General features: G+C 47.5%; 1 protein-coding gene across 18 annotated transcripts in view; it reads left to right on the top strand.

The window, feature by feature from the left end:
• ABLIM1 (actin binding LIM protein 1) overlaps positions 1–27472 on the top strand; it is a 279086-nt gene that overhangs the window by 154385 nt on the left and 97229 nt on the right. For all 18 annotated transcript variants that reach the window (XM_066238282.1, XM_066238281.1, XM_066238283.1 and 15 more), the window contains exons 3-4: positions 3128–3311; positions 6943–7052. In XM_066238282.1, coding sequence (XP_066094379.1) covers positions 3128–3311; positions 6943–7052 — 294 coding nt within the window. The remainder of the gene's footprint in view (positions 1–3127; positions 3312–6942; positions 7053–27472) is intronic.

Here is a 27472-nt window from a genome sequence, read left to right as displayed (position 1 = left end):
AAGATGGGGCATGAGAGCGGGAGAATGAGAAGCACTGCCATTTCGTTGATAAAAGAGATGGAAGCCTGACCTGTGGTGGCGCAGTGGATAAAAGCGCCCACCTGGAACGCTGAGGTCGCTGGTTCAAACACCTGGGCTCGCCTGGTCAAGGCACATATGGGAGTTGATGCTTCCTGCTCCTCCCACTTCTCTCTCTCTCTCTCTGTCTCTTTCTCTCCTCTCTCTAAAATGAATAAATAAAATCTAAAATATATATACTAAAAAAATTAAAAGAAATCACATATGAAAGAAGGGATGGAAGAAGGCTAACAGGAGGTGGGAGGGGAGAGGACAGAGATGCCGAGAGGGTGGGCTTTGTTTTGGAAGTGCCAGCGCTAAGGCAGGAGTGCTGTCTGTCCATGTCCACCGGGCAGCTGAAACAGAGGATCTAAAGCTCGGGGAGGATGTCATATAGAGACACTGATGCTTTGCACAAAGTCATAACTGAAGCCATGAGCATGGGTGAGATCTATCCCCTGGGGGGGGGGGGGGAGGGCTTGTAGTCTCCAGAAAGGGGGTGGCATTCACAGTACATAGGAGTTCCCTGCGTTTCAGGGTCTGGTCAGTCTAGGAGACAGAGTTATCAGAGGAGGAGGAGGAGGAACAGGCAAATAAAGCCTGGGGTGGCCAAGAAGGGAAGCGTCTGAAATGATACCACAGCCAGTCCATTCTTAGGAAATGTAATCATGCTGAGTATCTTTTAGATATTGGCCACATAGACTTTCCTTGTTGTGTATGCCTTTAATGACCCCTGGCTCTGTGAGTCTCTCTTCAAATGCTAGTTTCCTTGAGTATAAAATATCAGAAATGGGTACAATTTGGTAAGCCGGCTTGGGCCACTGCTCTGAATGGAAGGACTAGGCCAAAGCCATTTGCAATGGGGGCTGAGGTCAGTAGGAATTTGACTGCACTCAACAGTCATTCAGAAGTCATTTTTTTCCTTTTTTGGCTGTATAAGATTTCTATACGTAGGACTTTATTAATAATGGAGAGTGTAAAGGCTGCACAGAGGTGCGCTGAGGCAGCAGCAAATACAGGAAATCTCCAAAACGCCTACAACTCATTCTGAAGCTGTCTCAGCAGCCTGCACGAGCATGAAGACCACCCTGTTGCCACCAGATCTTTTTATAAATGCTCTGTGCACTTTTAGACGTCCCCTAGGTGGTTTGAGCAGAAAATACAGGGAATTACCAGCAGTCCGGATACATCGTTATTACTATTTTTTCACTTCTCATGACTTTGAGAAATACCAAAGTTTGGAAGAGCAACTGAGTCGTCATAATTACTGAGGTCACTAAAGGTTGAGATCCGGGGAGACCCGTCAGTTTTGATGCTTGATTCAACTTAATTCAAAAATTGTGTTCCCAGTATTGCCTTTGATACCATGGTTGAAGATTCCTGAAAGAGAATCAACAGCAGTAACGATGAGGACTCTTAACCCACAAAGTGCTTTGCCACCTTGTGGGGAAATAAGATATGTACACAAAAGAATATCGAAAAACATCTCTAAGGTATTCTGTGACACCCGCCCCTCCCCGACCCCAGGATTGTGTTTATTGGTATTAAAGGGAATTTGCAGTCAGAATGAGGTTAGCCCGTGTCTGCGGTCCCCCCATCCACAGGACCCATTTGGTAGGGATGGAGCAGGTGTGAGAACAGTGGGGGACACTGGCAGGTTCGAGGAGGTGGCAGGTGGTGACCGAGCTCTTTTCCAGGTAATGTGATCAGAGCAGTATTTATAGGGTGGTCATTTTCAGGCATGATGGACTCAGGCCATCATCTTGGGTTACTTGATTGGAAATTGCAAAGAAGGAGGTCATTGCTTTGGAGCGTGGGTCTGAACAGAGACGGATGAAGCCACGGTGAAAAGCTTGTCTGTGGGTTCCGTGTCACCTTGACTACCTTTGTTTGCAATTGTAGAGACTGATAAATGAGGGTAGGGAAGTACGTCAGTCAGAAGCTGACTGTGAGGAGCTCCAGCTCATCCAGATGCGTTAGTGACTCACGGGAACTAGTCAGAGGAACCCGGGAAGAGTTCTAGCAGGTCCTTTAGGTGAGCCACTCGGTGACTGAACTCACTGCCTTCATACCCCAACTGAGTGCCTATCCCAGCTGCTGGCAGGAACAATCTAGAGGAATCCTGGATTCTTGGCCTAAGGCCCTTCATTGTATAGGCATCATGCCACCTTGAGAATTGGGGGTTAAGGTTGGAGGTTTCTAGCGTTAGCTGTTGCTTCCCAGTCCTTTGAGGGTGGAAAACTTGACTCTCAGGGGCCGCCTCAGGCTTTGTTTTTGGACAAGTTACTGTGGCCTCCTCTGGTCTTGTCTGAACATGTAGACCAGGCCCCAGCCCCTGGCATCCCAGGACCTGCTCCTTTGTCCCATCGCCATAATCTGCAGCTGCCCAGGGTTGAGACACCAAAATCCAGCGCCAGCAAATCATCTTCTGCATGTATGAAGGTCCCGAACGATAGTTCCATCTTGGGCAAGTTCCCCTTTCTTCCCTTGTTTGCCTGTTCATTTTTATCTCTCACTCTGTCTTACATAAATAATTGGCTTATCCTGTTTACTGCACAAAATGAAAATTAAATGCCTGAAATTTTCATAGCTGTGGGAAAGTATTTCCAGAGTGAGAAAAAATAGACGTTGGACGGTGTGGCTACTGCTTTTCGTAGAGTGGGAATCTATTACTCAGCTCAGTAACAATTTTGGCTCAAACAAAGCAGTTGTGTGGGCAAGCAGAGGGTACCTTTCCTAAATAGCACTGCCAGGGACGGCTCTGTTCATATTTGAGGCAGCGCAAACCAAGCATATCTTTCCATCAAAGGCCATTTGATTATCTCTGAATCTTAGACATGCCGCAAAAGTTATTGAGACCCGGCCAATGGATTTGACTGGTATGAGATATTACATAGCTCCCAAAGGATAGGAAATAAGGGGAGGGAGGCAAGAGAGAGATCGGAGCCCAACAATAAATAGCTCTTTGTACCAGTCCCCTCCCCTAAGCCCAAGCCAGCTGAGATCATAGAGTGAGTGAACAGCGTGTGGAGAACAGACGATGACCAGATGTGAACTTGTCTTTCCACAGTGTGTGGCTGTGACCTGGCACAAGGCGGCTTCTTCATAAAGAACGGGGAATATCTCTGCACCCTGGACTACCAGAGGATGTACGGGACCCGCTGCCATGGCTGTGGGGAGTTCGTGGAAGGAGAGGTGGTGACTGCCCTGGGCAAGACCTACCATCCCAACTGCTTTGCTTGTACCATCTGCAAGTAAGTGAGCGCTTCCCGACAGAGAAGTGCTGGCTTCTGCTGCCAACGCTTGGGATAGACACCTTGCATCCTGGGTTGTGCTTTAGTGTAAAGATATTCTTTTTCTAATGTGTCCTAGGTTTCTTTGTCTTTCTGCAGTATTATCGGTCTTGATCAAAAAAGTGATCGATGATGTTCTCTACTAAATACTACGACTCATTTTGAGTGGCGTGAAACCAAGTTGGAAAGCAGCTCTGGGTCTCAAAACATTTTGAGCGGTGAAATATCGGGAGGAAACGATATAACTGGTTAGAAAGAGAAAGCTTACTTGGAGCCCTGCGTGTGCATGTGCCTGTGTGTGTGTGTGAGTTTAAAGGAGTCTCATTTATTCTAGAGCAAGGGTGAGCAAACAGTGCTTCAAATTAGACCTACTGCGTACCTGTGTTTGTAAATAAAATTTTATTGGAGCCAGCCACACCCAGGTGTTTATGGGCCATCCATGGCTGCTGTCCGGCTGCAGTGACAGAGTTGAGTAGCGGTGACAAAAACCACTCAGTACATTTTACACTAATCCACAAAGTATAAGAAGATATCTACGAGCTGGTATCTTAGGAGCAAAGTTTGCCAGACCCTGCTCTCTGGTCATCTGTCAACCACAAGGGGAAACCCTGACTTCACAAACCAACTTGATTAAAATGACCAGTCAGAGAGACAAACAATGTGAAATTTGAGTGGGAAAATGTGCTTTTTATTGTTTTGCTGTCAGGACTCCACATGATAGAACTTGGGTCAGGTGCTTTATGAGCGATGCTAATCGGGCCGCCCGCGACCGTTGGAGCGGTAGCGATTGTGGTTGGCTCCATGTCGCTACGCCCTCCTGAAAACCACAGTTCAGACATCGTGTTTGTTTTGTTTTGTTTTGTTTTGTTCCCTAGCATTTCACATTTGTAGGTCAGAAAGCCGTAAACTCTAGAAGGGTAAGTTTAATTTCATATAATTAATTAAACAAGATTATACTGACAGATGAGTCATAGTAAGAGTTAGATGAAATAGTCGTAATAAATCATCTTAATATATTTTTATAATGATTAGTCCATTTCTCAACCTATTTTTTAAAACCATATTTAAGAAAGGGTTGGATAAATGAGCTGGAAATTTCAATTCAAAGCGAAGACTCACCTTGACCTCTGCCTTTCCAGCCTGCAGCCCGCGGGCTGGGACGAGCACGGAGCTGGCACGCAGGAGGCCTGGCTCCGGTCCCGCTTCCCAGGCTGGTCGGGGACCTCCGTGAATGAACCTTCCCGAGGCAGTCGCCTCGTCCGTAACGAGAGGCTGTGGGCTACACCTAGCGACTCACCACATCTGGGAGATCACTGGGATACCCTGATGGAGGGGCTCTTTAAAAATATCCATTTCTAACCTTTACCCCCCCCCCCCAACATTCTCGTGCTTAGTTGGTTGTTTCTGGAAGGTTCCCTAGAACGATGTGACTCAGCCAGGCTGGCGGGCTCTGGTCCAGGTAAACTGTAAGGGTTCCCCTGACCCTGGCCCTGGGAGACCATTGTCTGAAAGTTGGAGAGGATGGACAGACGTGTATTAGCAATAGCCCGTCCCTGGACGTGGGAGCCAGTGAAGAGGGGCTCACCGCTGCAGCTGCTGCTGCTGGGTGCGGGTGCTTCTGCCTGGATGAGGGGCTCACCCACACTTTACAAACGCGTCTGTGTAGAATTTAATTTCACCCTCTTAGCAACTCTGTGAAATCAATAGGGGATTAGTATCCCCATTTATGAGTGATTCTGAGTCTCAGAGTTTACGGGACCTTCCAGCTTAACGTTGTGAGGCTAAGATTTGAACTTGGGTTTTCTGCCTCTACATCCAGTTCTCTATTACAAACAGTCATGCAAATAACAGAAGGAAGTGAACCCAGAGGGGCAGAGGACGCGGGAAAGAGGGAAAGAATGTAAAAAGGGTCATTTATGAAATGACAAAATTCAGAGTTCAAAAGATTTGGTCCCATGTTGAGAACTGGACTCCAGCTTGTCCCATAGTGGATCGGTGTAGGATTCCAGTTTACATATAGGCGCTGAGATCAGAGGCAGGACCTGGACCATGGGGAGGCAAGGAAGGCCCATGGGGGACAGTCTACAGGGGTTCTCACGGTCACGCACGTGCAATGGAAGGTCAGCTCCTGGGAGTTAGGGCCTCCCTGACAGCTGTGCCCTAGGTGCGTCACCTGACCCTGGCCTGGATGCTGACCACAGACGAAGACCCTTTGCTGCTTGTTGTGCTGTGGACCATTCTTTCCGATGCTTCCCTCACAGAGCAGACTGGGGGCTTGCTCAGGTGTAGCGTGTGCGACACAATAGTCCCGCTTGCGTCCTCCAGAGTGGGACTTTGATGATCTAAGACAGAGCGAGTTCTGAGTTGGTGAACATCACCTGCCCCTGCCTGTGACCTGGCCTCCCTAGCTGGTCCATCCAGGCACGTCACTGAACCTCTCTGGGCCTTATCTGAACCACAGAACGTATCACAGCACCACGAGAGGAGAGGGGGTTCTGCCTCAGCACAGGGGTTCTAAAATGTGGGGGATACACATTTCAAACTCTCCTGGGTGGCTGGCGGGCACCAAGTGCGTGTAATAAGTCCCGCTTACCACCAGTAAGTTACCACCGAGAGGCAGCCGCAGGGCGGTGTAAAGCGGGGAGAGCAGTTGTGACAGTAAAAGTCCTGCTGAGAAGCTTGGATTTATTCTTACGTGACTGCCCTGACTCGGCCGTGTGGGGATGTTTTGCTTGTGAGTTCTCCATTGTCAGTTGACACAGTTACTTGTTTGAAAACTCATGTTGATGAAGATGATTAGCAAATTGGCTAAGGTCAAGTCAGTAGGCATGGAAACTGTCACGTGGCTATTGATTAACGACCTTTAAACAAGGCTATCTGCCCGCTGAACTGGAGAAGAAGCTGGTAACATACATGCGGAAGGCAGTGTTTTTGCAAAAACCTGTTGTGATTGACGAATGTCTTTTGTGAAAGGAAACCCTTTCTGAAAAGAAGCTCGTTGCAGTTTTTAAACAGATGTTCACAGCATTGTCATATTTCTCCAGAAGAGACTGGGTCCTGCTCAGCAGCACCAGGAGAGATTCAGGACACCCATGCAGGTGTCCAGACAAAGTCTGATTCAGCACAAGTTATCACATCGCTCTCGGGAACTGAAAGAGTTACACTTGACCTGTGCAGCCAGTTCTCTAGGGGAGGGACCTTAAGCCTGAGTAGGAATTTATGGCATCTAAAATGTTTCTCCATGAAGGGTTTTCCATTTGGAAAGTGGAAATTTTTACTGTGTGCGCCCTGCTAAGTGACTTGTCAGAACATCCCCCCCCCCCCCCCCCCCCGCTGCTAAGTGGAGGTGAATCACTCCCTTTTATTATCTGGGTGCGTGGAGAAGCAGTGCGTTCTCCCTCCTCACACTGAGGCACGTTTCTTTGTCTGGACCACGTCCAGCTGGCTGGCTTGGCTAAGATGGCATTTCAGACATTTTGGCTGGTGTGCCTCCAAGAAGTGAATTAGCACTGGAGGGCAGCAAGCAGAAGGACTAAGGAACAGGAACGAAATGGCTGGAATAACCTACAGAGCAATGTCTTTCTGTCCCCAGGCGCCCGTTTCCGCCCGGAGACCGTGTCACGTTCAATGGGAGAGACTGCCTTTGTCAACTCTGTGCCCAGCCGATGTCGTCCAGCCCTAAGGAAGCCTCCTGCTCTGGCAGTAAGTGCCCCAGCCCCCTGTTGACACGAGTTCCGCTGTAGCTCTCGGTGGCTTAGGCAGGGACCTTCCTTTTTGTGAAACTCAGCAGGAGCCAAGAGCAATACCGTTTAAGGCAGTGGTCCCCAACCCCCAGGCCACAGACTGGTACCAGTTCGTGGGCCATTTGGTACCAGTCCGCAGAGAAAGAATAAATAACTTACATTATTTCTGTTTTATTTATATTTAAGTCTGAACGATGTTTTATTTTTTAAAAATGACCAGATTCCCTCTGTTACATCCGTCTAAGACTCACTCTTGACGCTTGTCTCAGTCACGTAATACATTTATCTGTCCCACCCTAAAGGCCGGTCCGTGAAAATATTTTCTGACATTAAACCAGTTCATGGCCCAAAAAAGGTTGGGGACCACTGGTCTAAGGCATTTTTAGACGTAAAACATTAAGCCCTGATTATAACCCATGCAATCAAGAGCATCTCCCTAATTGCAAAATGATGTAGGTAGAATTGACACCAAACTATGCAGTAAACGAGGGACAGAGAATTGTAAAATTTAACGTTAGCAATGCCATCTCTCGTCATGGAGGTTGAGATGGGAAAGAAAGCATTTGGTGGTGATAAGGTTGATATCTCTGTGTATTAAAAAGCTATTCCCGGCCTTGGCCGGTTGGCTCAGCGGTAGAGCGTCAGCCTGGTGTGCAGGGGACCCGGGTTCGATTCCGGGCCAGGGCACATAGGAGAAGCGCCCATTTGCTTCTCCACCCCCACCCCCTCTTTCCTCTCTGTCTCTCTCTTCCCCTCCCGTAGCCAAGGCTCCGTTGGAGCAAAGATGGCCCGGGCACTGGGGATGGCTCCTTGGCCTCTGCCCCAGGCGCTAGAGTGGCTCTGGTTGCGGCAGAGCGACGCCCCGGAGGGGCAGAGCATCGCCCCCTGGTGGGCAGAGCGTCGCCCCTGGTGGGCATGCCGGGTGGATCCCGGTCGGGCGCATGCGGGAGTCTGTCTGACTGTCTCTCCCCGTTTCCAGCTTCAGAAAAATACAAAAAAAAAAAAAAAAAACTATTCCCACTGTGCCTAGGGCAGATGAGATGATCTATACTTACCCTTAAATGATTCTTGATTCTTTCTTACCCTTTAATACTCTTCATTCACCTGGCGGGGTTCTGATATTTAGCCATTGGAGGGCTCATTTGCTGAGTGCCTACAAGGTGTACTGTTCACACTGGTGACACAGGCATCCACAGAACCAAGTCGGCATCCTTACTTTCTGGTGGCAGTAGATGGGCAATAAATGCACACATCAAAATAGCTATCTGTGGGGAAAATGAAAGTCAGAAGAGAAAGGCTGCATTGATAGGGGCCAATCGGGGAGAGCTTTCTTCAAAGGTGACAGCGAGGCAGAGCGCTTGGACAAAGCGGGAACAAGGTCTGTGGTGGAATTTGTAATTCTTTATGACAAGGTCTTGTCTGCCCTGTGGGAACCCGAAGAAAATCAACCTCCCCCAAATAAAAATAGTGGCGAGGCCCTGGCCAGTTGGCTCAGCGGTAGAGCATTGGCCTGGCGTGCAGGGGACCCGGGTTTGATTCCCGGCCAGGGCACATAGGAGAAGTGCCCATCTACTTCTCCACCACCACCCCCTTCCTCTCTGTCTCTCTCTTCCCCTCCCGCAGCCAAGGCTCCATTGGAGCAGGGATGGCCCGGGCGCTGGGGATGGCTCCTTGGCCTCTGCCCCAGGCGCTAGAGTGGCCCCGGAGGGGCAGAGCATCGTCCCTGGTGGGCAGAGCGTCGCCCCTGGTGGGCGTGCCAGGTGGATCCCGGTCGGGCACATGCGGGAGTCTGTCTGACTGTCTCTCCCCATTTCCAGCTTCAGAAAAATACAAAAAGAAAAAGAAAAAAAATAGTGGCGAATTACATTATCTCTTCTAGTAAATAACAGTGAGCAGGCCGGTTAACCTTTAAGTGAGATGTATTCTGAATTCTGGGCACCAAACAAGGAAGATCTACCTACATGTCTTTCCTAGGGTATTAGGGAAGTGGGCGACAAGGTTGCCTTGGTTTCGGTGGATGGTGCTAGTCTTTGGGAGACCTGGGGGAAAAAAAACGCCTTTATGCCCTGCTGGTCTTGGCACATAAAAATGAGATAAGCTACCTCTTCTCCAGAGGAATTCTGTGCAGTTTATAACAGTGATTCCAAATCTCCTCGTTGAAGTACAAGAATCCTGATACGTGTTAAAAATAAGAATGTTCTGGTCAAAGCATTTGCATAGACATTGGACTTGGACCGTGGGGAAGAAGAAAATAAATGTTAGTGCATCTTAGTCAACAAGACTGGATGCCTCGCGTAAGGATTTACGTGCCTGCTGATAGACAACGGTAGCCCGGGTAGAGCGATGGCTGAAAAGCAGCACAGTCCTTGACCCCAACAGGGTCTGAGTCCTTCACTGTCCTTACCTACTCTGCCCCAGGCAAGTCGTTGGGAAGGTGGCCTGAAGTGGGAATAGTCACCCATTGTGTGGGAGGACTGGCTTTGAAATAAAGTTACCAAAGACGTTTCGGAAATTCTTCAGGCTAGTTAAGAAAAAGAGGATTTTACGAGTGCCGGGATAGCAGGAGAACTGTGAAAGAGCACCAGGTCCACAAAGCCTGCAAAGCAATGCCCGTGCCTCAGTTCTGTGGAGTCCTTAGTCCAACTACCGTAATGATGGGGGGAGGGGCACTGAGGCCCACGGGCGCACTCAAGCTGCCCCACGATCAGGTCAGATTAGAGGCGGGTGTTTGGGCTCCTGGTTTGGAGTTCTCTCTCTTTCTCTTTTGTTTCATCTAATATTCCTCATTGTTTGGATTAAGAAACAAAAGTGGGATTTTTTAAAGGCACCCAGTCCTTTCCACCTATGCAATTTGGAGTCCTGTTTCCTACGCACAGCTCTACCTAAATGGCTATTCCAATTTTTATTAAACATTGTTTTGTTTTATCTCTCTTTTCTATTTTTATATGGCATCCATGTTATGCACATAGAAAAAGAAATAAAGATTTTAAGTGTCAAAATGTATCATACTCAAATTCATTACATCTCTAGAAAGCAGATACAATAATTATTGCTTTATGTGCGAATTGTTAGAACAAATCATATTTTCTCCTTTGCTCCCAGGGGATGAAGTCCCAATTCTGTGCAACTGCTTTGATCTGTTCACTGTTATTTTCAACAAGTACTTGTCTATTTAGATGAGTACTCAAATAGCATTCACGGGGCACGTGGGCGTGAGTGTCTGCCAAAAAGAGAGCTCTTATGTGTGGATCCACACACGCGAGATACCCAGATGAGGCAGGCAGGCGCATACTGGAGCAGGGAGTTTCCAGCGAGCTTCTGAAATGTGCTGGAGCAGTTTAGAAAATACTTGCTGATCGTCTGTAATTCTGGGAGAATTGTCTGGGACTTTAAAACCATCCTGATGTGATGGTTTTAAAGTCCAAGACAAATATACTTTGATTCGTATATTTAAAAAAAAATTTTTTTAACTTGGCTAAGCTTCCGAAATAAAAGCAAAAGATGGAAGTCTTTTTTACTTTTTGATAAGGTTCACAGAGTCGATGAAACGTAACAGAGGGCCCAGATCCTCTTTTTGCCTTTGACATGGTCTTTGAGAAGCGAGTTGGTGCTTCTGAACCACAATCTCATTCCCTCCCGGGGCTGGTTTTCCGTCAGCACCACAGAGCCGGTGAAGACAGCACGAGAAGGAGTCAAGGAGTGAGCGGCCGACAGGGGCCACGTGATGCATACACCATCGTCTCGGAGCGAGCTTGGTAGATAGGGATGCCGTTTCTGTTTCTGCCGCCCAGAGGCTGCCTTGTCTATAGGGCTTTGATTTGGGGACACCTCTCCTTGAAGTGCCTGTGACATCATGGGCCCTCGGCTGTATGCTTCCTTCCACCTGAACAATAACTCTGCTAACCTTTCGTGTATTTTGCTTTCTTTATCAAACATTCACATAGGACTCACGGCATAGCAGGTGGTATCCTCATTACCACCCTCTAAGTTGGTGTGAAAACTATCTCCTTTTCACAGATGAAGAAACAAAGGGTCATAGAGGTTTAAATAATGTGTACAAGGTGATACAGACGCTAAGTGGCGGAGCTGGGACACAAACCCCGGCTGTCCATGCTACCGTCCCTGACATTGGTTTGACAATGGCGGTATCGCTTTCTAATTTTCAAAGAGGGGGGTGCTAGGCCTCGGAGCGATGACCCCACTTGTCTTCAAATTATCCATGTGTCCTGCCTCCAAGGTCTGAACCCTTCCACCTGCCATGCATGTCTCCCTGTTAGAGCAAGATCTGGTGAATGGAAACCATCAGGAAGTTATTCATAGAAACAAGCAGCTTCAGTTAAGGCTTATTGCCCCTGAATTAATTAAAACTTGCTGCATCTAGTCTAATGCAATTTGAATTCAGTAAGCAATGACCATTTTATAACACAGAGATGATGGTAAGTTACCTCACAGGGCCGTGACGAACAGTGCTTTTACTATTAATTTAAAAAAAATCAGTCGCCTATGTCTAGCTGATCTATACGTTAGAAATAAGATGTATGTTCAGAAGACATTACGCTCTACCAGGAGAGTGTATACTCTCCTCTAAAGCTTAATTCAACTCCTTTCTCCATGTTTGCCTGTAAGTAGGGGACTGGATTCCCATGGGTTAAGGAGCCGTGTGCGGGGGTGTCTGTGTGTGACAACCCAGCACAGGGGAATCGGGTTTGGATTGTCATTTCCCACGCGGCTCCTGTCTATTTCGGGCACCTGAGCAGGAGTGGGCTGCTGTCTACAACCATCCTTTCCATTTCAAAGGGTGTCTGACTAGTGTCTGACTGTGTGTGGGCTGGGCGGATTGACGGGAGGGACACCCACACACAAATGCATCCAAACCCGTCTTCCTCCCTCTCCCCGTTCTGTATGGCACTGCCATGATTCTGACTGCCATCGGAGCTCCTAGGGATCAGGGCAGATGCTCTGTGGGGCCTAAATTTAAATTATTTCACAGAGAGCCATGTGCACGTTTTCAAAAAGGAGGAAGAAGTTTTTTACTTGTCTTGCTTTTCTGTTTGGTGAAATAGTTTTTAATACCTGCAAGATAATTTTTCTTTTATCTTGTTGTTCTCCCTGGTGTGGTGGTCCCAGCGTTGCCAGTGGAGTGGGACTCGTCCGCCGAGGCGCCTGACAGTAAATAGGGAGAGTAGCGACGGTCTGATGCTGGCGTCTGTTCGCCTGGGTCGGGTCGCAGCTCTGCCACCGACGAGCAGTCCCTTTACTGCTCCCTCCTCTATTTCCTCATCTGTAAAATGGGATGATAATAAATCCCTACCTTGTAGGATTAAATGAGCAAATACATACAAGTGCTGTGTACGTATAAAACAATAACTTCCTATGCAGGCATTCATTTCTGAATTTTTCTGTAGACAGTCCCTGCTTTTTGTGACTCTGCCCTGTTCTCTCTCTTGTTGATGATAGCTGTCTTTATCTGCTCATCTGATCATCTTCTGCCAATCTAAGAGCCAGTGAAGGTGGGAACACCCCCCCCCCCCCATACAGCCCGTGGATGGTTGGAGTTTGACTTACATGATGTGTTTTGTGGCAGGGTCTCCAAAAATAGATCTGCTGCTCCTTCTTTGGACACTTTCTTCCCATAGGACAGGATGGAAGAGGGGGTTTGGTAGGACGCTGCTCAAGAGTGTGGGTTCTGGACAGGTGCATGGCTGGTTCTAATCCCACTTCCACCACTTACAGAACTCAATCTCTCTGTGCCCCTGTTTCTTTGCCTATGAAATAGGAAACAATAAAAGTTCCTTCTCAGTGGGTGACGGAGAGTAATATAAATACGTACTTGAAAGTCCTAACACCTTGTAAGCACATCTACCTATTAGCTGTGGTTCCCTAAGGAAGTGGTAAGACTGGAACTTGAACTTGGAGATATTTAGAATCAGAACAAAAGAAGGGGGCATGGCGTAATGGCTTAGCGTCTGGGTTTGACCTTTCAGAGTGCCTGGTTTGGATCTTAGTCTTCCCTCTCTAGCCATGGAGCCTCAGGCAAGTTATGTGAAGTCTCACAACCTCAGCGCCTTCATCTAAGATTTTGGAAGTAGTTATATCCATGGGCTGTTATGAGAATTAAGTGAGAGACTGCATGGGATGAGAGAAGAGGACAAACGTGGAGAGGGTACTCGCACAAGTGGTACCAAGGGAACCCCAACAGAACTGAGGTGTGTCATCCATGTCCTAAAAAGTGAAGTTGGAAAGACAGAGCAAGGGGGCCAGGTCTCAGGGGGCCAGGTCTCAGGAGGCCCGAGGAGCTGGGCGACGCAGAGCTCCTGGGGATAGTTTGTAGAGGAAAACAGTGTTCTAAAAAGATAAAGGTGGTAATGGCAATGGCAGTGTGCAAGATTAGTGATCTGGCACCCGTGGCCAGGGTTAGGGAGACTGTGAATTGAGGTGCAGGTAATGGCTATGAGAAAAGATGAGATGAATAGGATGAATGAAAAGAACCATGTCAAAAAAGATACAGGGTATCATTTATTCATTCAACAAACATCTCTTTGAGTACCCACTATGTTCCAAGCACCAGCTGAGTTCTTTATTTACACAGTCAATGTGATATATTACTATGATACATTTGTCACAGCTAAGAAACTAACATTGGTACATGACCCATTGCATTGTCATTGTTTCCATACGCCCACCTCCATCCCCAAGTTCATGAACTCATTAACTATAAGGACTCCGTTATCTGTCTTTTTTACACAAGGTCTAGAACAGGGGTCCTCAAACTTTTACACAGGGGGCCAGTTTACTGTCCCTCAGACTGTTGGAAGGCCGGACTATAAAAAAAAACTATGAACAAATCCCTAAGCACACTGCACATATCTTATTTTAAAGTAAAAAAAGAAAACAGGAACAAATACAATATTTAAAATAAAGAACAAGTAAATTTAAATCAACAAACTGACCAGTATTTCAATGGGAACTGTGGGCCTGCTTTTGGCTAATGAGATGGTCAATGTGCTCCTCTCACTGATCACCAATGAAAGAGGTGCCCCTTCCAGAAGTGTGGCGGGGTGGGGGGGGGCGCGGATAAATGGCCTCAGGGGGCCGCATGCGGCCCGTAGGCCATAGTTTGGGGACCCCTGGTCTAGAACATAGAGGTGTAGATCAACATTTTGGGAATTGAATCAAAGCCATCTAAACAGGGCTAGTAACAGTCTTCTCTTTTTAAGCAGGTTTAAGTGTCCATTGTAAAAACAATACAAATATTACAGAGAAGTACAAAGAGATACAAACCACTGAAATGTCATCACCCAAGTTCACCTCTATCACCATTCTGGTGCCCAGAATTCTGGATAGTGCTCTAAGTGCTTATGACGTCTGTATGATTTTATAGATATTCTTCCTAGAGCATCTCGTTCAGTTGTCTTCTGTCAAAAGTCACATATTTTTTTTGAGTGTCACACAAAAGGCAGAAAGCCTTGAGTTTGCTCAGGCCGCATTGGCAGCAGGACCACTCACACGTGTCCTGGCCAAAGCAGTGCCTGGTGTTTCTGTTGTGGAGAACATATCCACGGGTTAGCGCATTGTGTGTTTCTCTCTCCGAGCAGACTGTGAGCTGCTGGATGGCAAGGGCCGTGTGCTTTTGACTTTATGAACAGTACTGGGCACATAGCAAGTGCACAAATGTTTATTTAGTGAATGAAGTGATGCTCTCTCAGGAAAGCCTTGGAGGAAGTCGACCGCGGCTCTGGGTCCCGGATATGGAGCTCTGACTGCTGCCTGAGTGAAGATACCCTTTGTGGGTGTGTCAGCTTACACAGGTACAGACGGGGAGATTCACAGGTGCAGACGGGGAGATTCACAGGTGCAGACAGGGAGATTCACAGGTGCAGACGGGGAGATTCACAGGTGCAGACGGGGAGATTCACAGGTACAGACGGGGAGATTCACAGGTGCAGACGGGGAGATTCACAGGTGCAGGCGAGAGGGCGTGGGAGGAGGGGTGTGATGGCCTGTGTAAACTGCCATTTTCTCATCTTATTGATAAGCTTTTCCCCTTGTGTCATAAAACGGAAAGTAGTTATTGCTTCAGAAAAATTTGTTGGTGACAGAATCGCAAGTCTTCTTTTCAAAAAGGTAGAAATGTCAGAGAATGTGTCTCCCCACCTCTGCATGTGACGTTAGAAGGAGGCTTCACCTTTCTGGGCATTTAGGGGACCGGCCCCTGGCATGGCGGTCCTAATATTGCTAGGCACGGGGTGGAGACTTTCCAGAGGAGGCAGAGCTTTCATCGCCACAGACGAGGGATGTTGCAAAAGGAGCAGGTGTAGTTAGATTTTTCAAACTGAAATCTCTAACAGTTGTGAGCCACACAGGAAGATCCCAGAGTGACACATTGTTTTTTTCACTTAACCAGAGCATCGATTATCCCGGAAGTGCTATCAGTGGATGGAAAGTTAATGGCATTTTGCTCCTTGCTATTTTCGTTTCACTAGATATGCCTCTCACATATCGAGACCCACACCTTCTTATCAGTAAAACTAGGATTTCATGATTGGAACAGCAGTCATTCTCCAGTCTATTTTGAATATTTCAGTGGTGGTCAAGATTTCGTTGTTCAAAGGACTGCTGTGTACACCTGTACTTGTATGTTCCCAGAGATTGTCCCGGGAGGATACTGAGAAACTACCATTAGTATTTGTCTCCAGCAGGGAGGAAGGGGAGCGGCTAGGAGATAAGAAAAGGAAGTTACTTTTACTATATGAAGAAAAAAAAATGTTTTTTAACCACATGTGTGTGCATTACCTCTTGAAAACCAAAGCACTTTAAAAATGACATAATGTTACAAACTAATATAAAAGGCCCGTTGGTTCCAGGCAGAAGTTTCAGGGCAGCCTGCCTTTGCTATGACCTTCAGCCACGTTTGTCTTAAGTGACTGGTCACATGATGAAAGTACCGAAACCGACATTCTACCCCTTCTTGTCTTCTTCCTGGGTCGGGAGCCCAGTGAATGAGCTGATGTTTGCTAATGACTCCTGAATCTGAGAAACTGACCGTAGGGTTCAGGCATGATTTCCTCTTTGGCAAGAGCCCAGGAAAGCTGGGTGACCATAGCCAGTTAAAGATTTATTAAGAAACCCTTCACCCGGTTAAAGTTTACAACAAAATTAGGGAAATCAGGGCAAGAACAAACCTTCTTGTTACAGTTTTTTTAAATTGAGGCAAAGTTCGCATGACATAAAGTGAACCGCTTCGAAATGAACATTTTAGTGCATCCACAATCTGTACAACCACCAGTTCTGTCTAGTTTCCAGTCATCTTCATCTTCCTGAGAGAAAGCCCCACGCCCATAAGCACTTCCTCCCTGTCCCTCCTTCCTCCAGCGCTGGCCACCACCAGTTTGCCTTCTGTCTCTGTACTGACCGATTCTGGAGACATCATAGAAACCACTGGTCCCCAACCCCCAGGCCGCGGACCGGTACCAGTCTGTGGGCCATTTGGTACCAGTCCACAGAGAAAGAATAAATAACTTACATTATTTCCGAATGTAAATAATGGCTGAAGGTCATAAATATAAATATAATTTATTATTTAAGTCTGAACGATGTTTTATTTTTTAAAAATGACCAGATTCCCTCTGTTACATCCGTCTAAGACTCACTATTGACACTTGTCTCGGTCACATGATACACTTATCCGTCCCACCCTAAGGCCGATCCATGAAAATATTTTCTGACATTAAACCGGTCCGTGGCCCAGAAAAGGTTGGGGACCACTGCTCTAAACGGAATCGAACGTACGCGGCCGTTTGTTTCCGGCCTCTTCTACTTGGCGTAATGGTTTCAAGGTTCATCCAGGTCGTGGTGTTTATCAGCGCTGCAGTCCGTTTTAAGGCCAAATGGTGTTCCATTGTATGGATAGACCACGACTTGTCTACCCATTCATCTGGTAACCGATGTTCAGTTCATCCCCCCCATTTGGCTGTCGTGAAAATGCTGCCAGGGATATGCATGTACAAGTACTTCTTTGAATCTCTGTTTTGGGGTCTGGGTACAGTTTTAGGAATGGTTTGCTAAGGACGATCCCACATCTTGAAAGCAGTGGCTGCCAACTTTCTGACCCTGCCCTAGACACTGTTGGGCTCACGTCCACTAGAGTTCACAGTGTGGCGGGCATTGGCATAGGCACCACTGAGTGGTCCCGGGTCATTGCCAGTGCAGCCTTCATCTGAGACATCTGTCTTTCCTCTTCCCTTGTTTGCTCACCCTTCCACTCTTTCCTCCTCTTTATACCCTTTATTCCTCCTCTGCTGGTCATAAATTGAGCAGAGGAACATTTGAGCAAAGCCTACAGGGAGAAGTCTGACCCCAAGTTTTCCAAACCCTGTCCAAAAACAAGTCAACAGTGCTTAGGACTCAGGTTTTGAGCTTAGAAGACATCAGTTCTGTCTTCTTGCAGAGGCATATGTATAATAAGTGCCCCTTCGAGGGCTGGCTCGGGTATCAAACAGTGTATGCGAGGAATGTCTGGATTATACATTGTAGGCAGAAAAGAGAACTGCTCCAAGCTCACAGAGAGTACTGACCGAGCCATGTGCTGTGTGAGCGGTCACTTGCCCTGTCCTGCGGGAGGCCCCCTGGCAAGAACACCTAGAACACCCTGCCCACTGACACTACGGCAGGAGCTTTTCACCCGTGCAGGTTGGAGCTCAGTGTCCTTGAGGCTGTCATCGACCACAACCTTTTCCGAGAGCATCCCACGATTGGGTGGTGCTTGGCTTTCTTTTCATAGCTTCCCGTCTTCCCCTTGCTGTCCTGGTGACATCTGTTGTCAAAAGAGGATCCTGCTTTTCATCTCGGGACAATATCTGTGATGGCTGCATCATCAGAAATGACGCTGAGCGAGCACAATGGACAAATGCAGACTGACAGTGCAGGGAACAGCCCGAAAGGCAGGGATCCCCGCGCCTTTCCAGAAGCTGGGCTTTTGAAATTGTCAGTGGGGAATTTTGAAGCTGTGAGTGTATTTATAAGGATACTGTTTTTTCATACGTTAGCCTCTTCTTTTAGTTATAGCTCTGAAAATATGCATGTGAACACACACATGCATGTGCACGCGCGCGCACACACACACACACACACACAGTTCCTGATAGTACTTGAAACCTGAAACTTGAAGCAGGTGACAAAATAGTATTAATGTTTTATGCTAATATTTTTCATTTCTCATCATAAATCTTCATAGCATCCCACTGAAATACAGGCATGTCATTATTTTTTATTGGTTATTCAGGGAAATGGAAGAGAAGCTGTTTAAGAGGTTCTTTTATAAGGCAGTGGATACTGTCTTTAAGCAGATGTTGAAGTTCTCAGTCTCCATTGAGTATATGTTCTGCTCCATGAATGTATACTCTCAATGTATGGCATCCTTACTGCGTGTAAGGCACCCGTGTCATCTGCCCTGCTCCCAGCTGGCCTCCATAGGCCCATCGGAAGCAGCAGCTGAGTTCAGTCCCGAGTGCTGTGGTGTGTTTGTGGGCCAGGCAAAGCCATCCTCCAAAGGCAATTAGCAGAGATCCTCAGACTCTCCATTCTAATGCTTTTGGGTTGTACCAAGTCTATGTCGTTGATGTTCACCCTCACGCCTAGCAGTGTTCGCTGGGCAGATTCCTGCTTAATAACTTCATAATCAACTATGAGCAGAGGAAAGGCAAGTAGTCTGGCTCCTTTCAACTTCCCATTCAGATCCTAGTCCTGAATATGGGGGAGAGAACCCACCCAGTACTGGTTAAAGGAGAGGGCAGCTGACCTTGAGTCTGCCCTATATTCCTAACAGAATTCTGTGAGCACTGGTTTAGGGGTCAGAATTGGACATTTCAAGTGTGTAAATGGTCTGTAGTCACAAAAATTATGACCAAAATAACTGAAATTATATAAATACACAGGATGTCCACTTAATTGAAATTTTACAAGTATATACTCTTTAAAAGGAAAAAAGATAGGATTTTTTTCCCACATTTGAAATGATAGAGGACTTGGCCGTTGGCCGTGGCTGGGCCTGCCTTCAGCTCTCCTGATGGAGGCTGCTCCCCTGTTGCTGTTGTGGCCCATGAAAACTTTGTTGTGCAGTGTTTGTTTTCAAAGACAACAAGAACCTCCCTTAAAATAGCAGGTCCGAGGCTGCTCCTGCTTATGCTGTTGCCACCGTGACCGTTAAGACAGCAAAGGGAGCAACTGACCTAAGCAGGGCCACGGTGGTTATGGAAAGTCTGGTTCAAGGTTACACATTCAGCAGTACGTAAACCTTTTAAAATAATTCTGGGCCATTTTTAGTGCACTGGAGAGATGAATTCTTTATAGCACCGAGACCCCACAGAGTGGCAAATGCATTGCATCTCTGTAGACATTCTGAGCCCCCTACTCTCTGCTCAGTCTTGGTCTTGTGATGTCATACTGCTTTGGAGGCTGATGGCAGCATAGAATATTAGAAGTTAAAATACTTTTAAAACAAACTCTTAAAAAATGCTTAGTTTAACACATTACTAGTTTCATATTCCTTTTGCCTTCTACCTATCCTATTTTTTATTTTATTTTTTACCCTTTCTTATGGTGACCCCGGACCTGGATATTGGCTATGACATGCCAGAAAAGAAATCTATAGACCTATTTCAGTGACTTGGTTTAAAGTTGTTTTTTTGTTTGTTTGTTTTTTGTTTGTATTTTTCTGAAGTTGGAAACGGGGAGGCAGTCAGACTCCCGCATGCACCCGACCGGGATCCACCCGGCATGCCCACCAGGGGGTGATGCTCTGCCCATCTGAGGCGTCGCTCTGCCTCAATCAGAGCCATTCTAGCACCTGAGGCAGAGGCCACAGAGCCATCCTCAGCGCCCGGGGCAAACTTTGATCCAATGGAGCCGTGGCTGTGGGAGGGGAAGAGAGAGACAGAGAGGAAGGAGAGGGGGAGAGGGGGAGAAGCAGATGGGTGCTTTTCCTGTAGGCCCTGGCCGGGAATCGAACCCAGGACTCCCGCATGCCAGGCTGACGCTCTACCATTGAGCTAACCGGCCAGGGCTAAAGTTGTTGTTGTTGTTGTTGTTTTATTTTTATTTTTATTTTTTTTCTGAAGCTGGCAATGGGGATAGACAGTCAGACAGACTCCCACATGCGCCCGACCGGGATCCACCCGGCACGCCCACCAGGGGGCGACGCTCTGCCCACCAGGGGGCGATGCTCTGCCCCTCCAGGGCATCGCTCTGTCGCGACCAGAGCCACTCTAGCGCCTGGGGCAGAGGCCAAGGAGCCATCTCCAGCACTCGGGCCATCTTTGCTCCAATGGAGCCTCACTGAGGGAGGGGAAGAGAGAGACAGAGAGGAAGGAGAGGGGGTGGGGTGGAGAAGCAGATGGGCGCCTCTCCTGTGTGCCCTGGCCGGGAATCGAACCCAGGACTTCGGCACGCCAGGCCGACGCTCTACTGCTGAGCCAACCGGCCAGGGCCTAAAGTTGTTGTTTTTTAATGGACAGTGGCCAGTCAATATTTGTCAGCTCATGTATGTTTGGTTTGGAAGCTGACAACATTGTGGAGCCCCGCTGAAGGTCAACAGACAATATATCCACTTGTGGAAATGATGTTCTTATCACTACTAAGCGATGTGATCTTTTTGGCCAGGGAAAAGTTAAAGTACCCAAATCCTCTGTACCTTGATGATGTTAAAACTCTAGACTAAGGCCCTGGCCGGTTGGCTCAGCAGTAGAGCATGGGCCTGTCATGTGGAAGTCTGGGGTTCGATTCCTGGCCAGGGCACACAGGATAAGTGCCCATCTGCTTCTCCACCCCTCCCCCTCTCCTTCCTCTCTCTCTCTTCCCCTCCCACAGCCAAGGCTCCATTGGAGCAAAGTTGGCATGGACAGCTCCATGGCTTCCCCCTCAGGCACTAGAATGTCTCCGGTTGTAATAGAGCAACACCCCAAATGGGCAGAGCATCACCCCCTGGTGGGCATGCCAGGTGGATCCTGGTCAGGTGCATGCAGTAGCCTGCCTCTCGGCCTCCCTGCTTCTAACTTCAGAAAAATACAAAAACAAAACAAAACCCAAAAACCACAAAAAAAGCTCTAGACCTACTCTTATTTAAAAAAAAAAAAAAACAAACAAGGATTTTTTCTTAATCTATAGGTTGCAAACTGAAGGCCCACAAAAAGGCAGGCAGTCAATTCAAGCATCATAACAGGTGGCAACTAGCATTTAGACCCCATGGAGCTACAGAAGCCCTAGCAAACTAGGAACATCTGCCTTGTAGAGAGCAGACAGCCGCTGTGTGCCTCCAGACAGTGGTTCCATGGAGGCATCCACGTGGCAGAGGCTAATCTGACATGTGCTGAAGGCTTGTGTTGACTGCAGCTTGTTACCCTAACAGGCTCTGACCTACGTTCAAGGTCACGCTTCTCTGTGTCCCTTCTTTCTCTCTCATCTGGATAGCGGAGCCATTCTCTGGAGTTCTAGCTTCACCATTTTATAACACAAGATAATGGGAAACCCATGTGCTGTGGGAACAGTTGAATGACAAGATACAATGTCATTAAATTCAAGACCTCAAGTGAGCCAAACCGTGGACCTTAGATTTGTGTTTTGCTCTCCTTACGGCTCCCTAGATTGAGTCTTGGCCAGGCATCAAGTGCCTCTAGTTAACAGTCTATTAAAAGGCCACCACTGAATATTTTATAGGGTCTCCAAAGTCTTATTCCACTTTCTATTAATAACAATCTAGATCTGAAATGATTTTGTTTCTATTTATTTTTCATTCGCATGTGTAATGGGTGAACTTATGTGCTAATCATCTTTGCTGATGACAAATAACATTGTCTTTCTGTTGTTATTTATTAAGAAAGGATTTTGGGACAGCTTGAATTTTCTGGAACATATATGGGCACTAGTTTCAATATTAAAGCTTGATTCTTTTTTTATTCTTTATTTAAAAAATTTTGCAATGAAGGAAGGAAATACTCTGAACTGACTCAAAATCTCTATGGGCATTATTTTTTTAACATCTTGGTATCTCAGCATCGATTAAAAGAAGAAAGTCTCTCCCTGGCCCCTTTTAGGATTTCTGTTATTTTCACAACTATTGTCTACCTGTATAGCCTTTACTCGCAAGTGAACCTCGTGCTCAAATTCTGCTATGGCTGTTTTTGCCCATTAACAGCAGGAGAGGCAATAACAGGGAAGCAAACCCGTGATTAGAGGTTTAAACCCAGGGAAGCCTGCTAAGCTGGAGCTGCCTGGGTTCATGTGCATCTGAGAACAGAAGATTCCCACTCTGCAGTTAACGGGACACTGTTTATCCATGTCACCTGTGCCAGGCCCGGGTCCACCCCGGGCCTTAGTCTCCCGAGTATAAAAGGAAGCGTTTACATCAGATGATCTTCAGGGTCCCTCTGGCTCCCGAATGTTCTGTGATCTATAAAATGCTGCCCTTCCAGGTTCTCAGGAGCCCTAAGAGTGGATTGAGATAACACAAGGGCAAGACCTTCAAAAGTTAAAAGCTGAGTAATCACAATAACAATGATGTTAATATGGTGATGATGCTGATGTTGATGACGGAACCAGAGAAACCAGAACACCTTCCCTAGAGGCTGACAAGGGGCTGTGGCTGCCTGTGAAGGGGAGAGGGCAGTGTAGGCTTCATGAGACTATTTCAGCCGTGAGAACAACAGGCACGGAGTGTTTACCGTGTGCTGACACTCTGCTCAGTGATAACACGTATCCCCCCAATCCTCACAACAGCCCCGGGAGGAGCTGTGGAACCGCCCGTTTTACGGATGAACGAGTGGAAGGCCGGCGGCCACCTCGCTTGCCCACAGTCCCTTGGTTCCGTATCAGAGCTGGGATTTGACTTCAGATCTCTCTGCCTCAAAAGTCTTTCATCGCAGTTATTGTCTAGTATTGGTGTACCATTTTTACATAGAATGGGCCAAAACAAGGAAGAATCTTAATTTTTTTTTCTGTTGCTACTTTTAGTATTCTCTCCTAAAGCTCCCTTTCCTACCCTTAATAACATCTTAGGTGGATCCCATAGCTTTCTGGTCATTTTTGGCTCTTTCAAGTCCAGTCTAGTTGAAAACTTGATTCTCACATTTGATTCAGAGCTGCACCATGTTCCCAGCTCGGGCCCAACCCAAACTGGAGACCTGCAGAGAGGCAGGGTCCTGGCTGTCCTTTTACCCCTTCCTGTCCCACCTGTGGCCCCTTTGGGGTCCAGGCCAGGGGAGGGGGTTCACGGTAGAAGGGAAAAGGTGTTGTAACTGGGGCATCATCAGAGTTCTCTTCCAGCTAACACTGGCTGCAGACTTTTTTTAGGGGGTGCATTTTGAATTCTTTGGCAAAAGCAAGCAGTTTCCTGCTACTCTGTTCTAGCAAATCCCTTCCCCCCTTTCCAGCCTCAGGCCCCGCTCCCTTTTGCTCCCCCATAGCCACTTTCTAACGAAGCCCCCCAGCCTCGCGGGACAGCTTTCACAGGTGTTTATTCGGGGTGCTTGGGTGTGGGTACCGGCCACGGGACACAGCTGCGTCCCCAGTGAGCCAAACAGGCAAGTACATACCATTCCCACGCTGTCTGCTCCTTAGCTGTCCAGCAAGGGGCACCCCGGCCGTCTCCTGCCTTCCGTATTTCCACACCCTGCAGGCTACAGACTTCGTGTTCACGAACGCTTCCAAGCTCCCGGACACTGCAGTCAGTCTGTCCAAGGATCTGACATCAAGCTTCTCTGGGATCCCACAGCAGCCCTGGGGCCTGAGCATACCTCCATCTCTAACCTTTCTGGCAAGGAATAGTCTGAGCTCCCTTCTGTGGAAGATGGAATGTTTATCACCGTCTCCAGCTCTGAGACCATAGCCCAGAATTGCAAGACGCCAGGCAGAGCCTCGTTCCAGAAGCTGGGAGCTTTGATCCCAGCTGGGCAGCAATTCTGAACGGCAGTTTCCACCTTCATTCCTGGTTCTGGGTGGGACGGAAGCACGCAGGCCTGGAAAGAGGGGGTGGCTGGGAGTGTAGTGGCCACGTGGTTCCCTTTCCCAGCTCCATGTCTTCAGCCTTCTTCTCCAGAGAGCATCTTCAGAGAGGAAGGCATGTGTCTGGCCCTTACTCCTCCCGAATGGGGAATTCTGAGAAGGCAGAAAGAGTTCTCAAGGAGAACACGGACATTCAGGCTGACAGAACCTTAGCTGCTGCCCAGCCGATGACATTTTTCTCAACTTGGAAACACCGTTATGTTTTTCCCTGCGGGCCATTTGTTACTTTCTTCAACTTAAATACTTTTGAAACCCAGGTGTCTAGAGCCCAATGTTCCTCCTTCCTCCCCCCCCCCCAAAAAAAGAAGATTTATTAAAGGAGACAGGCAGGATCTGGATTTCCAGGGATATCTGTTGCCTTGGAACAAAATGATTATAAGTGTGGAGCCAGGTGTGTTCGTGGATGTTGGTTTCACTTGGCCATGAGCAGCCGAAGAATCCCAGCTTTCCTCTCAGCTGCTGGTGCTGAGAATGAGGGGCTGGGAGCGCCGTGTTCGGGCCGGCGCTGGTTTTTTCTCTTCTTACACTTGATGGTGGCTCGTCTTTGATAGAGTCCCGGCGAGTTGCTCGAGGGTTTGATTGCCTCGATGCTGCTCCGCGTTCACCTGGTTCTGACGTTGGCAATAATTCCGGTGCCAATCACCGGCGTGCTATATTTACCAGCAGCTGCTTCAGTGATGTGGAAACAATTTTCTCAACAGCTGAAAAACACGAAGGTGGAGAGGAGGACGTGTTGTTCTTTACGGAGGAGCTCGGCTGGGGTGAGCGTGAAGGGGTGACTGTCCGGCACGGGTCTTCTTGTCTCTGCATCTTTTCCCACTTTCCCCAGCATGTCTGGCTTCAGGGGAGAATATGGTTTTTGTCCAGAGAGGAATGAATGGGCAGCCCCTGTGGACTACACCAGGGCTCCCCAACCCCTGGGCCGCGGACCAGTACTGGTCCATGGGCCATTTGGTACCGGTCCGCAGAGAAAGAATAAATAACTTACATTATTTCCATTTTATTTATATTTAAGTCTGACCAATGTTTTATTTTTTTAAAAATGACCAGATTCCTCTGTTACATCCGTCTAAGACTCACTCTTCATGCTTGTCTCGGTCACGTGATACATTTATCTGTTCCACCCTAAAGGCCGGTCCGTGAAAATATTTTGACATTAAACCGGTCCATGACCCAAAAAAGGTTGGGGACCATTGGACTACACCACAATACTGGACACCAGCTGAGGTGGGCCAGCATTCTACTTCCTAGGATGCGGTCTCTGCTGAGTTGCTCGATTTATGTCTTCAGGTTTGGGATGGAATGCACAACCTCTCCTCCCAGCCCAGCCACACCAGCTCTGGCTGGCTCCAGGCATTCAGCATTCAGCACTCAGTCTCTGGAAACCGTTGTCAAAGTCAGTTGCAGAACGTCTGCCCTCCATGGGACCCTGCAGGACACAGAGGATCTGAGAAGCACAGGACACCACCTGTGAGTCAGAAGCTTCCAGACTGCCAGGCACTTTGACTCGGTGACTGTGACGAATAAATGGTACCATGTCTCGAAAGCCCTCGTACGGGGCCTGGTTCATCGAAAGCCGCCAGTGCAAAGTGATCAGAGAGGCTGCTGTTGCTCTCAGATGGGCTCAGCGGCGTTCAGAGCGCTGGGAGATCTGGGCACTAGTGTGCTTGTAAAGGGATCAGGACTTAGAGTCAGGAAACCTGGGTTTTAGCCTCATTTCTGCCCCCTGCCAAGGAAAGGGGAACCACATTGAACGCCCAACGTGCGCCATGTGCTCCGAGTGTCATGCGAAGCGCTTTACAACACAGCATCTCTCATAGCAATCTAGGAAGGAGGTCAGCATTTCACAGGTGAAGAAGTGAGAGTTTAGGGAGAGAAGTTGACCCTAAAAGTTAGTGTCCGATATTCCTAATTCCATAGCCCGTGTTCTTATCGTCCACAGGCCTTCCACCTCCCTAAACCCCCTGGGGGTCTATGCAGGGCCAACCTTGGGAAATTGTGCCCACCCCTCTGAGCCCAGCTGCCTTCTGCTGTAGGATTGAAAAGCCATCTGTAAAGTTTGTTTTCTACTTGAAATTTTATCAATCAGCATCCTTCTTATTTTAAATCTTTACTGCCACCTAGTGGGCATGCTCTAATCAGAATAATAAAGGAAAATTTGATTTCAACTTGGATTAAACAGTGTCCATTCATTTTTCTTACATACTGTGTCCCTAACCTTTAAAAAGGGTAGTTCTGAGCACATACCATGGCCTTCCATTTTTATCTTTATATTAAACTACTAGATGTGAGATCCCCTTTTAGTGAGATGCTGGGATACATAATAAAACCCCAGCTTTTAAAAAAATATGTAGTGCTTTGTGACTATGTGATACTCAGTTTATAGTGAGCTGTATATAAAGAAATTCTAATCTGAAATATTTATAACTTAGATAGCAGATATGTTTTTGGCTTTATAAATATTTATTCATTTTTTTTATATTCCCATGGCAAAAAATAGAATTAAACAACACAGATGACATGTGAAGTAAAAAGTATAGGGAGCCCTGGCCAGTTGGCTCAGCGGTAGAGCGTCGGCCTAGCATGCGGAGGACCCGGGTTCGATTCCTGGCCAGGGCACACAGGAGAAGCGCCCATTTGCTTCTCCACCCCTCCGCGGCGCTTTCCTCTCTGTCTCTCTCTTCCCCTCCCGCAGCCAAGGCTCCATTGGAGCAAAGATGGCCCAGGCGCTGGGGATGGCTCTGTGGCCTCTGCCTCAGGCGCTAGAGTGGCTCTGGTCGCAACATGGCGACGCCCAGGATGGGCAGAGCATCGCCCCCTGGTGGGCAGAGCGTCGCCCCATGGTGGGCGTGCCGGGTGGATCCCGGTCGGGCGCATGCGGGAGTCTGACTGTCTCTCCCTGTTTCCAGCTTCAGAAAAATGGGGGAAAAAAAAGTATAGGGACTATCTTAGGAATTTTTAAATATTTTTTAAAGAAATGTTATCTTCTTCTACAAGCACATATGTAAGCATACACACATACACACACACACACATATATATATACTATTTTTCTATAAATGAGCTTATTCTATGCATACTGTTCTACAGCTTGCTTATTTTGGACATCTTTCCATGTCCACAAACAAATCTACCTCATTCTATTTAACAGCACATAGTATTCCATTATTGACTCCAGTATAAAAATTTCCTGGTCCCTCATTAATGTCTAGAGAGGCTATTTTCAGTTTTGTTGTTACAGAGATGCTGTGGGGAATGCATATGCATTCTCCAGGGAACACACATACTCTTTTGCAAATTTATGTGTAAAATAAAATCTTAGACATG

The sequence above is a fragment of the Saccopteryx bilineata genome, chromosome 7, assembly GCF_036850765.1.
Source record: "Saccopteryx bilineata isolate mSacBil1 chromosome 7, mSacBil1_pri_phased_curated, whole genome shotgun sequence".
In the NCBI taxonomy this organism is placed as follows: Eukaryota; Metazoa; Chordata; class Mammalia; order Chiroptera; family Emballonuridae; genus Saccopteryx; species Saccopteryx bilineata.
The sequence above is the reverse complement of the archived record's forward strand: the minus strand, read 5'-3'. Positions and strand labels throughout refer to the sequence as shown.